Source organism: Coregonus lavaretus (assembly GCF_964263955.1).
Source record: "Coregonus lavaretus genome assembly, contig: HAP1_SCAFFOLD_4608, whole genome shotgun sequence".
NCBI lineage: Eukaryota > Metazoa > Chordata > Actinopteri > Salmoniformes > Salmonidae > Coregonus > Coregonus lavaretus.
In genome coordinates this window covers 18,137-34,214 of record NW_028164379.1, presented here as the reverse complement: position 1 = coordinate 34,214, position 16,078 = coordinate 18,137, and the positions used below count along the sequence as shown (strand labels likewise).

The 16,078-nt window shown below is 41.2% G+C and overlaps 1 protein-coding gene across 3 annotated transcripts; it reads right to left on the bottom strand.

Moving 5' to 3' along the window:
• Positions 1-135: 135 nt before the first annotated feature.
• Positions 136-12,941, bottom strand: LOC311117088 (vacuolar protein sorting-associated protein 33B). Of its 3 annotated transcripts, none has more exons than XM_084192075.1 (24): positions 12,901-12,941; positions 11,157-11,544; positions 10,735-10,815; positions 10,542-10,603; positions 10,371-10,420; positions 9,673-9,740; positions 9,524-9,569; positions 9,343-9,437; positions 9,014-9,118; positions 8,581-8,671; positions 8,269-8,346; positions 7,981-8,054; positions 7,802-7,888; positions 7,497-7,587; positions 6,943-7,017; positions 6,766-6,830; positions 6,434-6,488; positions 6,282-6,328; positions 5,745-5,877; positions 3,906-3,979; positions 1,304-1,405; positions 1,127-1,202; positions 854-976; positions 136-506 (listed from the first exon to the last, which is right to left on the bottom strand). In XM_084192075.1, exons 2-24 carry the CDS (start codon positions 11,250-11,252, stop codon positions 427-429), a joined length of 1,854 nt encoding a protein of 617 aa, XP_084048201.1. In that variant the 5' UTR covers positions 11,253-11,544; positions 12,901-12,941; the 3' UTR covers positions 136-426. The 3 variants fall into 3 exon arrangements, with proteins under 3 accessions (XP_084048201.1, XP_084048202.1, XP_084048203.1); XM_084192076.1 differs by having other exon boundaries at positions 11,157-11,301; positions 12,901-12,935; XM_084192077.1 differs by having other exon boundaries at positions 338-506; positions 854-973.
• Positions 12,942-16,078: the final 3,137 nt, after the last annotated feature.

The window sequence follows — 16,078 nt, the reverse complement described above, 5'->3', positions numbered from 1 at the left end:
CGAACAGCAATTACCAGCAAAGTGACAGACATGCTTTCAAATGTCGCTGTACAAAAATGTCATTATTTATCTACATGTATTTGATATCCGTAAGATTCATAAATATAATGTATTATAAATCACAGACACAACAAATAAAACATCATATTTATTTTGTACTGTGGACAGAAAACAACATTATTTATACACCTTTTGCAGTTGGTATAGCACTATGATGGAATATTTTCCAATGTCAATCCATTGTTTTCTCAACCAGATCAAGTTGAGACTGCTTCCAATACAATACTCTGAATAACAGGTGCAAACATGTAGTTGTTGTCATATTGTAGATCCAAAATGTCCAAAAAGTCATCTGTATGTGTCCCCATGATGTCTTGGACCACAAGCTGGATGCTCCCATTGGCAATGATAGAAAGACCCCAGGACTCATGCATGGTTGTCCAACATAGACTCCAGAAGTCTGGCACTGTTTGTGATAGCTGTGGTCACCACAATGAATTTAAGACCTAGAAACACCAGAGACAGAATCCCAATTGAGACCAGGGTCTCTTTTTCAAATGGTACAAAGTTAATATGAAGAACCCGCTTGACCTATATAAAACACTTATTGTAAACTTTGTAGTCACCACAATAAATGTCTAACCTAGGAGAAATAGAGGTAGAAATGGAGGCATGAATAGATATTTCCCTAACTCACACCCTCCCCATTTTTCCCTGTCAGCACTGGGATTCGAACCGGCAACCCTCCGGTTACTGGCCCACCTCTCAAAGCTTCTGCTGTCCCCTACATTGACACACTGTTACATTTCTAGTACCACCACCCTTCAGAATCCCAATAGAAAGCCTTCCTTACCTTTCTCTCTGCCCAGAAAGCGCAGTGCTGAGATCTCTGAGAAGGTGCAGCCACCCAGGAACATGACTAGGATGATACGCTGGGAATCGGTCTTCACCCTTGCGTCTGATCCGTTACTACCTGCTGAGAGAGAGGGGGGAGGTAGAGAGAGAGAGAGAGGGAGAAAATAAAGAACTGGAATGCTCTGAGTGTTCCCCTTTACTCTATGGACTGTCCATTGAAACGTGCTTTTTACATACATTTCAGTGTCAATGTCAAGCTCACTTGTCTTACCTGTGACTGCAAATTCATGGCCGTTGAGCATGCGTGTGACTTCCTCGAGCCCTGTCCAACCATCACGCTCCAATACCTGCAGACGTAGAACAAGCGCAATACTTTTTATTATATCACTAATTGTAACACACTTCTGTCTTAGTACCCATGAGTTTATTCATGTTGGAGTCCACCTACCTGTTCGATGAGTTTGCAGCTCAAAGGAATGTAGGCTCCACTGAAGATATAGGCCATGTCTCGAGGGACACGGAGGTCATATTCTTCATCCGACTTGGGCACCTTGATGTAGATACAGTAAGGATATCCGGTTTCATTGCAATACTGTTTGGTTACAGAGTTATTTTAAGGCAGCGTTTCCCAAACTAGGGGTCGTGATTTGAAAATGGGGTCGCGAGAGAAACTCTGAAAAAAATTAAATAAAGAAAATCGCGCTTGGTTCTTAGAACCAGGGTTACGTCAGTAACCTCCGGTAGCCGCTAGATGCGGTTGTAATAAACAGAGCGGTTTCTGTTTTCTTCATACAAATGTGGCTCTATCTTTTGAACGGTTTAAGCTACAAAGTATTATGACCCCATCACTGTAAGATTAGACTATTGTTTCCCTCTACAAAGCCCACAAGCCGCGCAGGACTCATTAGAACAGACTGGATAAGACCAGGCACTAAATCAGACTGAAGATCAGACTGAAGATTCAGACTGAAAATCATACAACACTATTGCCTGATGATCTTCTGAATTTATACCTTTCCTGATGCATTTCAGTCATTTCAAACCATACTTCCTTCAGATTGAAATACTGTCAAAAGTACTGTCAGACTGATTTGTGATAGACTGTCATAGCCCCAATTAAAAAAAGTAAACATTTGCCATTGATTAGATCACTTTTTTGACATCGTGCGGTCGCACATTTTTTTATATACAGTGGGGAGAACAAGTATTTGATACACTGCTGATTTTGCAGGTTTTCCTACTTACAAAGCATGTAGAGGACTGTAATTTTTATCATGGGTACACTTCAACTGTGAGAGACCGAATCTAAAACAAAAATCCAGAAAATCACATTGTATGATTTTTAAGTAATTAATTTGCATTTTATTGCATGACATAAGTATTTGATACATCAGAAAAGCAGAACTTAATATTTGGTACAGAAACCTTTGTTTGCAATTACAGAGATCATATGTTTCCTGTAGGTCTTGACCAGGTTTGCACACACTGCAGCAGGGATTTTGGCCCACTCCTCCATACAGACCTTCTCCAGATCCTTCAGGTTTCGGGGCTGTCGCTGGGCAATACGGATTTCAGCTCCCTCCAAAGATTTTCTATTGGGTTCAGGTCTGGAGACTGGCTAGGCCACTCCAGGACCTTGAGATGCTTCTTACGGAGAAACTCCTTAGTTGCCCTGGCTGTGTGTTTCGGGTCGTTGTCATGCTGGAAGACCCAGCCACGACCCATCTTTAATGCTCTTACTGAGGGAAGGAGGTTGTTGGCCAAGATCTCGCGATACATGGCCCCATCCATCCTCCCCTCAATACGGTGCAGTCGTCCTGTCCCCTTTGCAGAAAAGCATCCCCAAAGAATGATGTTTCCACCTCCATGCTTCACGGTTGGGATGGTGTTCTTGGGGTTGTACTCATCCTTCTTCTTCCTCCAAACATGGCGAGTGGAGTTTAGACCAAAAAGCTCTATTTTTGTCTCATCAGACCACATGACCTTCTCCCATTCCTCCTCTGGATCATCCAGATGGTCATTGGCAAACTTCAGACGGGCCTGGACATGCGCTGGCTTGAGCAGGGGGACCTTGCGTGCGCTGCAGGATTTTAATCCATGACGGCGTAGTGTGTTACTAATGGTTTTCTTTGAGACTGTGGTCCCAGCTCTCTTCAGGTCATTGACCAGGTCCTGCCGTGTAGTTCTGGGCTGATCCCTCACCTTCCTCATGATCATTGATGCCCTACGAGGTGAGATCTTGCATGGAGCCCCAGACCGAGGGTGATTGACCGTCATCTTGAACTTCTTCCATTTTCTAATAATTGTGCCAACAGTTGTTGCCTTCTCACCAAGCTGCTTGCCTATTGTCCTGTAGCCCATCCCAGCCTTGTGCAGGTCTACAATGTTATCCCTGATGTCCTTACACAGCTCTCTGGTCTTGGCCATTGTGGAGAGGTTGGAGTTTGTTTGATTGAGTGTGTGGACAGGTGTCTTTTATACAGGTAACGAGTTCAAACAGGTGCAATTAATACAGGTAATGAGTGGAGAACAGGAGGGCTTCTTAAAGAAAAACTAACGGGTCTGTGAGAGCCGGAATTCTTACTGGTTGGTAGGTGATCAAATACTTATGTCATGCAATAAAATGCAAATTAATTACTTAAAAATCATACAATGTGATTTTCTGGATTTTTGTTTTTGATTCCGTCTCTCACAGTTGAAGTGTACCTATGATAAAAATTAGAGACCTCTACATGCTTTGTAAGTAGGAAAACCTGCAAAATCGGCAGTGTATCAAATTCTTGTTCTCCCCACTGTATCAAAATGGGATTGCGGGCCCAAAAAGTTTGGGAACCCCTGTTTTAGGGGCAGTTTCCTGACCCTGCCCTGCCCTAGTCCTGGATTGAAAACAAAGCTTAATGGAGAATCTCCATTAATAAAAAGGCTTTTAGTCCAGGATCTGTGTACGTGAAACTGCCCTATAATGTTTGTGAAATTTCATAAAGTTAAAGTAACTCAATACATGTAATGATGTTTTTGAAGGTTGTCAATTAAATTAAAAGACTGCGTACCAGATTGAGTCTCCTGCTCAAGGCACGGAAATTGCTCTTCTTGGCCAGGGAGGAGAAGGCGTCAGTCAGCTTTCCTAAAATAGAACATGTTGAAAGGTTAAAGTGCTGATATTTTGCAGAGCATCTTGTCATTGTCAGGACTCTAAGGTACAGTATATCTATGATGTACACTACCGGTCAAAAGTTTTAGAACACCTACTCTCGTTCAAGGGTTTTTCTTTATTTGTACAATTGTTTTACATTGAAGAATAATAGTGAAGACATCAAAACTATGAAATAACACATATGGAATCCTTTTCAAACAGTCTTGAAGGAGTTCCCACATATGCTGAGCACTTGTTGGCTGCTTTTCCTTCACTCTGAGGTCCGACTCATCCCAAACCATCTCAATTTGGTTGAGGTCAGGGGATTGTGGAGGCCAGGTCATCTGATGCAGCACTCCATCACTCTCCTTCTTGGTAAAATAGCCCTTACACAGCCTTGAGGTGTGTTGGGTCATTGTCCTGTTGAAAAACAAATGATAGTCCCACTAAGCCCAGACCAGATGGGATGGCGTATCGCTGTAGAATGCTGTGGTAGTCATGCTGGTTAAGTGTGCCTTGAATTCTTAATAAATCTCAGACAGTGTCACCAGCAAAGCATCCCCACACCATAACACCTCCTCCTCCATGCTTTATGGTGGGAAATACACATGCAGCGATCATCCGTTCACCCACACCACGTCTCACAAAGACACGGCGGTTGGAACCAAAAATCTCAAATTTGGACTCCAGACCAGAGGACACATTTGTACCTGTCCAATGTCCATTGCTCGTGTTTCTTGGCCCAAGCAAGTCTCTTCTTCTTATCGGTGTCCTTTAGTAGTGGTTTCTTTCTAGCAATTCAACCATGAAGGCCTGATTCACACAATCTCCTCTGAACAGTTGATGTTGAGATGTGTCTGTGACTTGAACTCTGTGAAGCATTTATTTGGGCTGCAATTTCTGAGGTTGGTAACTCTATTGAACTTATCCTCAGCAGCAGAGGTAACTCTGGGTCTTCCATTCCTGTGGCGGTCCTCATGAGAGCCAGTTTCATCACAGCTCTTGATGGTTTTTGCGACTGCACTTGAAGAAACGTTCAAAGTTCTTGACATTTTCCGTATTGACTGACCTTCATGTCTTAAAGTAATGATGGACTGTCGTTTCTCTTTGCTTATTTGAGCTGTTCTTGCCATAATATGGACTTGGTCTTTTACCAAATAGAGCTATCTTCTGTACACCTCCTCTACCTTGTCACAACATAACTGATTGGCTCAAACGCATTAAGAAGGAAAGAAATTCCACAAATTAACTTTTAAAAAGGCACACCTGTTAATTGAAATGCATTCCTGGTGACTACCTCATGAAGCTGGTTGAGAGAATGCAAAGCTGTCATCAAGGCAAAGGGTGGCTAATTGAAGAATCTCAAATATAAAATATATTTTGATTTGTTTAACCCTTTTTTGGTTACTACATGATTCCATATGTGTTATTTCATAGTTTTGATGTCTTCACTATTATTCTACAATGTAGAAAATAGTAAAAATAAAGAAAAACCCTTGAATGAGTAGGTGTTATATATAGTAACGGTATTGAGACCCAGCCTGTATTAAACACAGTAATGGTATTGGGACCTAGCCTGTATTAAACACAGTAATGGTATTGGGACCCAGCCTGTATTAAACACAGTAATGGTATTGGGACCTAGCCTATATTAAACACAGTAATGGTATTGGGACCTAGCCTGTCTTAAACACAGTATTGGGACCCAGCCTGTCTTAAACACAGTAACGATATTGGGACTCAGCCTTGATCTGACCTGCAGTTTTGTCGTTGACCAGTTTGCCCACTCTGCTCTCCATGACAGTGAGGGTCTCTCCAGGCTGCTGCTCCACCAGCAGGCCTAGCTGCTTCAGGTTGGAGAACGTCAGGAGGTGGTCAGCGCCATAACTCTGAGAGAGGAAATAGGACAGAACTATATAACAATGAAAAGGCTCCAACAAAACAACAATGGAAATACAAAGATACAGAACTAATCCAGTCTAAATGCACATACACTGACAGTGTGACACAGTAACACACTAGTGGGCTACATTTGGCCTGGGATGTCATAATGACATCATTTTATGGTTGTAAAGACATATATTTTTCCTGACAATGTCAAGATGTCTGGGACTGGGAGAGGTCATATTTTTCTGGTCACTAAAAAGATTTGTAAAAATATATTTTTTTTTCCAACCAGTACACAACATGACCATGACATTACAAAAGACGTCAGCCTGACACCATTGCAACCAGTTTTTCCCAACCAGTGATAGATATAATTTAAAACAATACCTGTGATAGCAGGACCCACCTGTAGAAACTGGGCTTTTAATGACCGATAATCTTTGGGAAGGAGGCCTGAAGGAAAATATAAACAGCTGATTTAAAAGGACTAAGAATCTTATCATGAGATCAATTATATTTTCATGTGTTTGGTTAAAAAACATCTATGTGAAGACTCACCATTTTCTGTGAGAGACAGCAGACAAAGGAGTCTCATACTTTCCAACATAGAGACCTAAGGTGGATGATACCACAATAAGGCGGATGATAACACAATTGATTAATACAACCTGTAATAAAAAATCTTATTGGGCCGATTTAGCACTATGATTACCGGTATTCATGTACCATTCATAGAAATAGAGTGAATAGAACGGGCTTGGAAGCTCTAACCCTGGCAACTTGTCTGGTAAACTCATGGGTACACCCATTATGATGTAATTGACATGAATGGAGACGTCCTTTCTATTAACTATATTGCTATGGTACCATTATCTTGGAGACAATCTCACCTGTCTATTGATATGTTCCTCTATGTAGGAAATACATTCACGGATTTCAAACCCCTCCAGTAAGGCTGTCGGGTGGGGAAATAAGTATCAGTTATTATGCAACGCAGGAAATGGGATTCATATGGGGAAAAAACACATGCCTCAAAGTACAGTATAGCCTATGTAATGTAATCTTACAGTGCTCTGTCTTCAACAGCTCTTGGAAGTCCTGCTTTGTTTTCTTTTTCATCATTGACTCACTGGCACCAATATCTGAAGAGAGACATGTCTTTTTAAAGGGATACTTCGGGACTTTTGCAATGAAGCCCTTTATCTACTTCCTCAGAGTCAGATGAACTCATGGACACCGTTTTTATGTCTCTGCATCCAGTATGAAGGAAGTTAGAGGTAGTTTCGCAAGCCAATGTTAACTAGTGTTAGCGCAATGACTGAAAGTCTTTAGTATCTACTAGCATGCTAGCAGTTACCATAGACTTCCATTCATTGTGCTAATGTTAGTTAACAACTTTGTTCAAACTGCACGCAGACATAAAAATGGTATCCACCAGTTCATCTGACTCTGGGGAAGTAGATAAAGGGCTTCATTGCCAAAATCCTGAAGTATCCCTTCTAACCTTTAAGGCAAGGATTCTAAAATATATCCAAGACTATAATTCTAATTCAACAGGTGAAGACAAATAACCATTTCCCTCAATGTCATCTGATTCGGATATATGAGACTCAATACTCACGCAGACTGAGGAGCCGATGCTCCTGTTTTAACCCTTTCAGCTCCTCCGACACAAACGTCTTCATCTGTTTAATGTCCATCCCACTACGCTTCTGCAAAGACAGAGAGCCGGAGGGAGATGAATAATCATCAAACATGAACTTCTACTCTTTGATGTAAAGAAAGAGGACATTTAAGACAAATATTATGCATCCACGCAGGGCAATGCTTCACCAGGAGGCATTGTTGTAAATGATCATGTGCTCTCAATCAGCTTACCATACCTAGCAAATAAAGGTGTAAATATGGTCAGAATGAAACACTCACATCATATGCAGTCTGGAGGTTTCGGGCCTTTTGACTTAGGAAGCCAAACACCTGGGAGAAATGCTCGTTCCTGATCTCGTTGAAAACCTGAGAGAGAAACACATACAAATTCCAGTGAGACTTATCCTTAAACCAGTGAAGGGGAAATGATATAAATTAAACCGTGTTAAAAGGCCAACCTTATCTTGAGAGTTTAGCATCACTTTTATACTCTTCTCAGAGGAGGTGACTTCTGGACCAAACTCTACACATCCTATATGACAAAGAGAAAAATTATAATTCCATACAGACAATGGACATACATTGCAAACAATGGCATTAAGATCTTATTGCAACTGTAATGGCATACAGCAATAAGAGGCTTCAGTGTATGTGTGGTCCTTGACAAGGACACAATATATAAAGACCACATGCCGTATAGCTATTTCAAAGTAGAGACTGTAATCAGAGCAAATATCATTGCTTACCACATTTAATTCTGAAAATATCATCTACAAGTCCTTCATAGACAACCTGGGAGCACAGAGGAGTCACAAGGTCCACATCTGCAAAGAGAATGAGAAAAACCATTAGTATGATATCAACTATTATTATGACGCGTCACCCTATTGCTATACTTAAAGGAGAATTCCATTCAAAATCCACATTTTCATACGTTAGTCCATGAGAATTCATAATAACACCATTATCCTATAGCATATTTAAAATGTCAAAAAATGAGAGCAACAAATAAGATAAACGTCACAACTGCAGTTATCCACAGTTCAAGGAAGATCTACCTCTGTCAATGAGAAACACATTTCCGATCTCCGCTTGACGCGCCCTCTGTTCCCCCTCCTCCACCTGCTCCCTCCACGATTCATACGCCATCTGAACCAGACAAGAGAACAGACATACTGTTAACACTTACTATATGAATCTCATCTAAATCATGGTGTTTGAAAAATCTAAATAATCTGTACTGATGCTGCTTTCTGACTGTGTCTGCGTTCAACAACAATACAGCTCTACCTTGATGAACAAGACAAAGACTGGTTGGCTGAAGCATAAACAGACTGGCACCCATAGTAAATCATTCATTCAGTACCATCTAGAATCATAATCCCAGATGTATTTTAGTGTCGTTTTAATTCAGTATACAAGGCAGCTATACGCTGAATTGTGGTATACAACAGCACATTAAAGAGTGTTGATGTATTGAGCTGATTTTACCTTGGAGCATCGTCCAATCCCATACACCTTAGAGAAAGGGCCGTAGACGGAGTGCAGGAGATGCAGGGCACTGCCCGCTGTTCTCACCCAGCGCTGGTCCCCCTCCTGTGGACACACAGGTCATGCGTGTTAGCAAAATATTTAGCACTATTAATACAACCACACTAGTCCCAGTACTAGGTTGTTAGTTATATGTCAAAATGTGTTACTAATTTGTTATTACACTGTACCTGCTAATGTAACTATCTGTAAATACATAATGTTTGCATCATAAAGTGGGACTTCTATTTCTAAATACAGGTCCCGTCAGCACTACTGTCTACCATTACCAGGAAGTTGTCTCTGAAGAATTCCGGAAGCTCCAAGCTGATGATGTCATCGTCCAGGGGCAGGAGGTAGAATGACCACTCATCAGTAGTCACATCTTCACAAGGGAGTGAAAAAGTGTCTGTTAACATTAAAACATCTGGAATACCAAAATATGAATACGAAATATCAAAAGACACCTACCACCAAAGATTCCCTGCTCCTCCAAAAGGTTCCCGCATGCATAAAACTGTAGGAGGAGACACGGAAAGCAGGAGAAGAATGAGCAAAGAAAATAAATAAATACAAATATTACAGAAAACATACAGTAAATACTAAATACATATAATTACCTTCTGAGGGCTAAATATGATCTTGTATCTTCTGAATCTCCCAAATGCTTTGTCTGCATTGACCACATCTGGAAAAGGAAACCAATTTGTCAGTGGGTATAAGAAACAGCCACAAACTGTCCTGTATAACTGCCCGTACGAACCGCCTGTGAAACGCCACTCTACCCACTGCTGTCAGACTGTATAATAACTCTAGCTCTTAAATGGTTTCCCAAAAAATTCTATTTTTTACAATCACATTTTAATATTTCAATTTCCTTCATGAAACATTTCCTGTAATGTTTCAAGTGTTCTGTATTCTATTTATGTCACGTATTATGTGCTTTGTATTTTAAATTAGTCTTATGCAATTTTAGTAATGTAAATTCTGCATTTCTTCAGTTTTATCTGTGAGCAAGAATAAATCAACTCAAACTCAAAACAGAGTGATTTCCCTCATTGTCTTCCTGACCCAGGACATGAAATCAGAAGCATTTGTCTGCATAGTTAACCCAATGTACTCCAGAAGCACTGTCAATAAAACCACTGACCCAGAAAAGGCATTTCAAAGTCTGGGACGACAGTACTTCATTTCTCAGGAAGGGAATAGCGTTGCTAACTTAATATTTCACTGCATTTGCATCCCAACAATTACACTTTAATGGAATACAATATGAATCAGTTGAATTTCAATATCAGCGTGCCACCATTCTACTTACCACATATCCACTTGACAGTTTGTATTCTTGGACGGATCAGGAAGCATAGTCTGTCAAGGAAGGCACATTGTTATGGCTTTATTACAACATTGTTATGGCGGTGTTACTTGTTCCTCCAAGACATGAAAAGAGAAGTAGATCTATGGAACTACTATAGGATTAGATACTTACTGATCTGAGGTGCTGACAATGGGTTTGTATTCCACTTTGTAAAGCTTGTCCACATCATGTTGCTACATGGAGATGGGTGACAAAGATTGTATATGATTGAACCTCATCGTAACCTGGTAAACTGATATATAAAAGGACAGACATAATCAACACGGTATACAGAAATATTTAGAAACATAACAATGACATGTACCTTTAGTGTTGTTACATTAGCAATGCGGTCTAGGGGGCTCATCAAATCTGCCTCAATGAATAGGTCCTTTCTCCCAGGTAGCTTTGAATCAGGAGAGTAAAAATGCAGTATGATATGATGATGATGCGAATGATGATGATGAATATACCTATTCAATCCCCAGAAGAGGAATGTAGGATTGCTACCAGCAGTAGAGACTAAAATGCATTTAGAAACACAGAGGGTCGGTTTCCCAGACACAGATTAAGCCTATAGAATCTCAATTGAAACAGATTTTTAGTCCAGGACCAGGACTGTCTGGGAAACTGACCCAGGCTTTACAACTTTAATAGGATCCATGACTTGTGTTGGTACTTGTGGATACTGAGAGCCAAGGCAATTGATAACCCGAGTGGGGGGGAATATGAGTGGAGTAGTCCTACCTGTTCCAGTAGGTAGATGAGCTGGTCCCTGGCCAGCCTCTTGAGCAGAGAGAAGTCCGGGAGCTCAGGGGCATCTCCCCTGACACTGTGAGCCATGGGGCCAGAGGTGGAACAGAGTAGCACACCTGCCCAACCATTCACCTCCCTGGAAAATACAATCCAGCTGTGATGGCGAGTGTTGCGGGGCTACCCACTGGGCACACACTGGTTGAATCAACGCTGTTTCCGCATCATTTCAATGAAATTAAGTTGATCCAACGTGGAATAGAAGTTGAATTGATTTCTGTGCCCAGTGGGTAGCTTCACAATGATGACCAAAGGTCTGCAGATACTGCACTTGAAAATGCACTTGAACACCTTATCTGGACACCCTCAACCTTTATATCCTCTGTAAGGGAATAAAGTGTAGTGGTAGTAGTAACGTTAGTAGTAGTAGCAGGCAGGTATTTCTGGGTAGGTAGCAATACAGTAGCCTAATTCAGCAACCAATGTGATACCTGTCATTCGCAAAATCCAAAATTAGATCTTAATGTATACTCTCTCATCACTATAATAACTAAGTATTAACATTATTATTAACATTTGCGAACGTCTAGCAACCTAAAGGTTGCGTGTTTGAATCTCATCATGGGCAACTTGAGCATTTTAGCAACTTTTCAACTACTTAATACTTTTTTGCTACTTTGCAACTACTTAGCATATTAGCTAACCCTTTTAGCTAACCCTTCGCCTAACCCTAACCCTTTTAGCTAACCCTTCGCCTAACCCCTAAACTTAACAATAACCCCTAGCTAACATTAGCGAGCTAGCTAACGTTAGCCACCTAGCTAGAATTCGTAACATATAATAAGTTTAGCAAATTCGTAATATATTGTACGTTTTGTAAATTCGTAACATGGAATACGAATTATAATTTGTCACATATCATACGAAATGGGTGATGGATATCCACAAATTAATACATACAATACGAAATGTAACATATCCTACTAAACTGGCTATAGGGTGAATGTACCAATTTGTAAGTCGCTCTGGATAAGAGCGTCTGCTAAATGACGTAAATGTAAATGTAAATGTAAATGAATGTCTCAGATTTAAGTACAGAATATTAAGAAATGCTCTGAGACCAGGCGCCCCTACCCTACACACACACAGCAGTGGGCTCTGTCCATTGTGCTGACACAGCACAGCAGAGACAGATTTTGTGCCAACCTGTCAATCAATCGAACTTTAAAAAAATATTTTTATATATAGCTAGGGACATAAAACAAAAACTGAAGGGGCACAAGTTTCAACTGAGGGGGCTAATCCCCCTTTTGCCCCTTGGAACCGGGCAGCTACAGTATAGTGTATATTTTTATTGATTATTTCTCACTGATATGAAAGATAAGGGGCATATCAGTATACGTTTCGAAAACCGGTTTGAAAGCGATTATTATTTACTTTCCTAAACGTTAAAACACAGCGTCGGAATTTTAGTTCACATGGAGCCAAATGCAGGCGAATGTGCTGAAAACCCTACATACAGAGAAGGGTTTTCGAGGGCTAACGTTAGCATACTATAGCTATCAGCTGATTTAGTAGTCACACCATGATTAACTGTCTGTGGCAACTAGGGACCACGACAGTCATTAAAACCAAATGTATATACCGTTACTGTATAGTTTATTGGACGATTTAGACTGATTAAAAATGGAAAAGAAACAAAAATCCTCTATCAACTCTAGCTAACTAGGGACATTACCTTGGATTGTTTCCGGATGTGCGGATGGAATGTTGCGAATCTTTGTTTCACTACGGACAAGTAAATAGAGGGCACCGTATGTCAAGACATGATTGGAGATTTTTAAAAAACTGTTTGGAAAACCTAGTCAATGCACTTTTCTGTTTAATGTATGCAACTTGCTACTATGAGTTCAGATTCGGTTATATTGTTGGAGACGATTACATTTTCTGCTGAAAAGCACCAAGATCAACGGCCTAAAGACCCCGAAGAAACCAACTATCCAATAGGGACCGCATCCTCTCCTTATTAACTAATCAGATGTAGCTATATACAAATCATTGGGACTAATGTGGTGGAAAACTGGATTGTTGAAAGCAAATACCAAGTTGGCAGCATCCAGCACCCACCATGTTGCTTTCCATTATCCTGAAGATCCTCTTTAGACCATTTAGATCAGGGGTGTCAAACATACGGCCCGCGGGCCGGATCAGGCCCGCAAACGGGTTTAATCCGGCCCGCGAGATGATTTTGAAAAGAAAGAAATAATTTTTTTTTTTTTTTTTAAGTATAAAAATGCGCTGTAATTTTTCAATAAAATAAACTGCTGTTCCAATTGCGTCCACTGGATGGCGCAATAGCAATTGTGTTAAGCAAGCAAACTGTTTATACCGGGGCAGAGCAAGTAGGTCAAGCACGTGCAGCCAATGAGCTACTTTGTTTTGCCCGCGATATTTATTACGGCTTCTACTTTTAACATTATGTGCTTTGGCACCCTCATTGCCCCAATATGTCTCTGTCAAAAAAGAGAAAAGTGGACGCAGAGTGCAGAGTGTTCCAAGAAAAATGGTCATCCTATTTAATCACGGAATTGAATGGGAAAGCTGTATGTTTGGTGTGTTCAGAGCATGTTGCTGTGCTGAAAGAATATAACCTTCGTCGCCACTATGTGAGTCTTCATGCCGACAAATATGACAACTTTCAAGGACAGCGGAGATGAGAGAAGGTGAATGAACTGTTGGCGGGTCTGAAGAAATAGCAGTCTGTGTTTACTCACAGCCGAGACATCAGTGACGCTGCAGTGAAAGCTAGCTACCTCATTGCTAATGAAATCGTAGTGGCTTCAAAACCATTTAGTGAGGGTGAATTTGTAAAAACATGCATGATGAAGGCAGCGGAGATTGTGTGCCCTGAAAAGCGGCAGGCTTTTGCAAATATCAGCCTGACAAGAAACACAGTTGCAGACAGGATTTCCGATCTTTCAGTGGATTTGGACAGCCAGTTGAAGCAAAAAGTAAAGTCATTTATTGCGTTTTCGGTTGCAATTGATGAAAGCACGGACATTACAGATGTTGCACAACTGGCCATTTTTTCATCCGCGGAGTTGATGACACATTGACCGTCACCGAGGAGTTCGTGGAGTTGGTGCCGATGACAGATACAACGACAGCAGCTGATATTTTTACCGCACTCGTCGGCACGCTGGACAGGGTCGGAGTGGACTGGTCCCGCGCTGTCAGCCTGGCTACAGATGGTGCGCCCTCAATGATCAGGAAAAAAGCAGGCGTTGTGACAAAGTTCAGAGAGAAAGTGCAATCTGCAAATGGAGGACGTGATTTTTTGACTTTTCACTGTATTTTGCACCAGGATGCTTTGTGTTGCAAGTCATTAAAGATGGATAACGTCATGAAGGTGGTCATCCAAACTGTTAATTTCATCCGATCCAGAAGCCTGAATCACTGTCAGTTTGACAGCCTTCTCAGAGAGAAAGACCACATCTATGGCCTGCCATACCACACTGAGGTAAGATGGTTATGCCGAGGTGCTGTGCTGAGGCGTTTCTTTGATTTACGAGAAGAAATTGAACAGTTCATGGAAGAAAAGGGCAAACCAGTGTTAGAATTTCATTCCGCAGAATGGATGCCGGACCTTGCATTTATGGTGGATGTTACAGAGCACCTGAATAACTTGAACAAACAGCTGCAAGGGCGCAACAAAGTTGTCACGCAGTATTATGACAGCATACGTTCTTTCAAGTTGAAGCTGTCATTGTGGGAGACGCAACTTGCCGGTGGTGATGCAGCTCACTTCCCCTGTCTGAAAAATGTGTGCGCGACCCAACATGTGGCAGACATGAAGCGGTTCAAAGATAAAATAACTGGACTGTTACGGGAGTTTGAGCAACGCTTTCAGATTTATGTTTATATGTTTTTATGTTGATGTGCTATTGTTTTTAATTTATTTTATTTGTATATTTAACCTATTCTTGACTCTGTGGTTCTTGCACTTGTTTGGGGAACAGGATTTCATTATTTTTATCTACATTTCTGCCTGAGAAATGACACCCTGATATAGTTCTGTGATCTGTGAAACAGTTCTGTTAATCACTGAGGCATTGTGTGTTTGTGTGTTCTTTTTCTTTAGAATTTTCAAATAAACTTGACGTGTTTTATGATTAATAGTGATGTTGTGCTTGTACTATTTTGGACACACTGTCCTCAGGCTCCAGCTTTATGTTGTATGTTGATCGTATTAAAACAAAGAAAACAATCTGAAGTTGTTGTTTTTAAGTTATATATACCATGATTTTTCCGGTCCGGCCCACTTGGGAATAGATTTTCCTCCATGTGGCCCCTGAGCTAAAATGAGTTTGACACCCCTGATTTAGATGCACCAGGTCCCTAGCAGAGCAAACCTTCCTCACCTTAGTTCCAACATCATCACCCATGTCTCTATCATAACCATGTTCTCTTCTTTGTTGTCAATAATATGTTTACAGTTGTGGACCAAAGTCTCAAAAGAAGGAAAACAAACACAAAACACAGAGGAGAGGAGTGAAGAGGTGTCCAGTGGATGGCTGCCAGGTCACTGTCATTCACCTCCCTCGTCACCTGCGGCAGGTCCATGAGTGGGGCAGAGAGGAGGCCCAGTCTGCAGTCAACACATTCAGCCTCCGAGCACCAAGCAGACATGGTGGCAGTAGCAGCAAGGCTAAAAACTATCATCACTCCAGGCCTTGCCCCATGACAGGCTGTCATGAAGTGGTCAAAAGACTGCCAGCCCACCTGAGAAAGCAACACAGGCTTGACAAGAACTCTGCTCTATACAGAGAGCTTCTTACAGCATCCGGGACGAGAAAGAAGGTCAAATGTCAATGAAGTCATTTTATGAAGTTTACTGTGAATAATTATTCTACCTG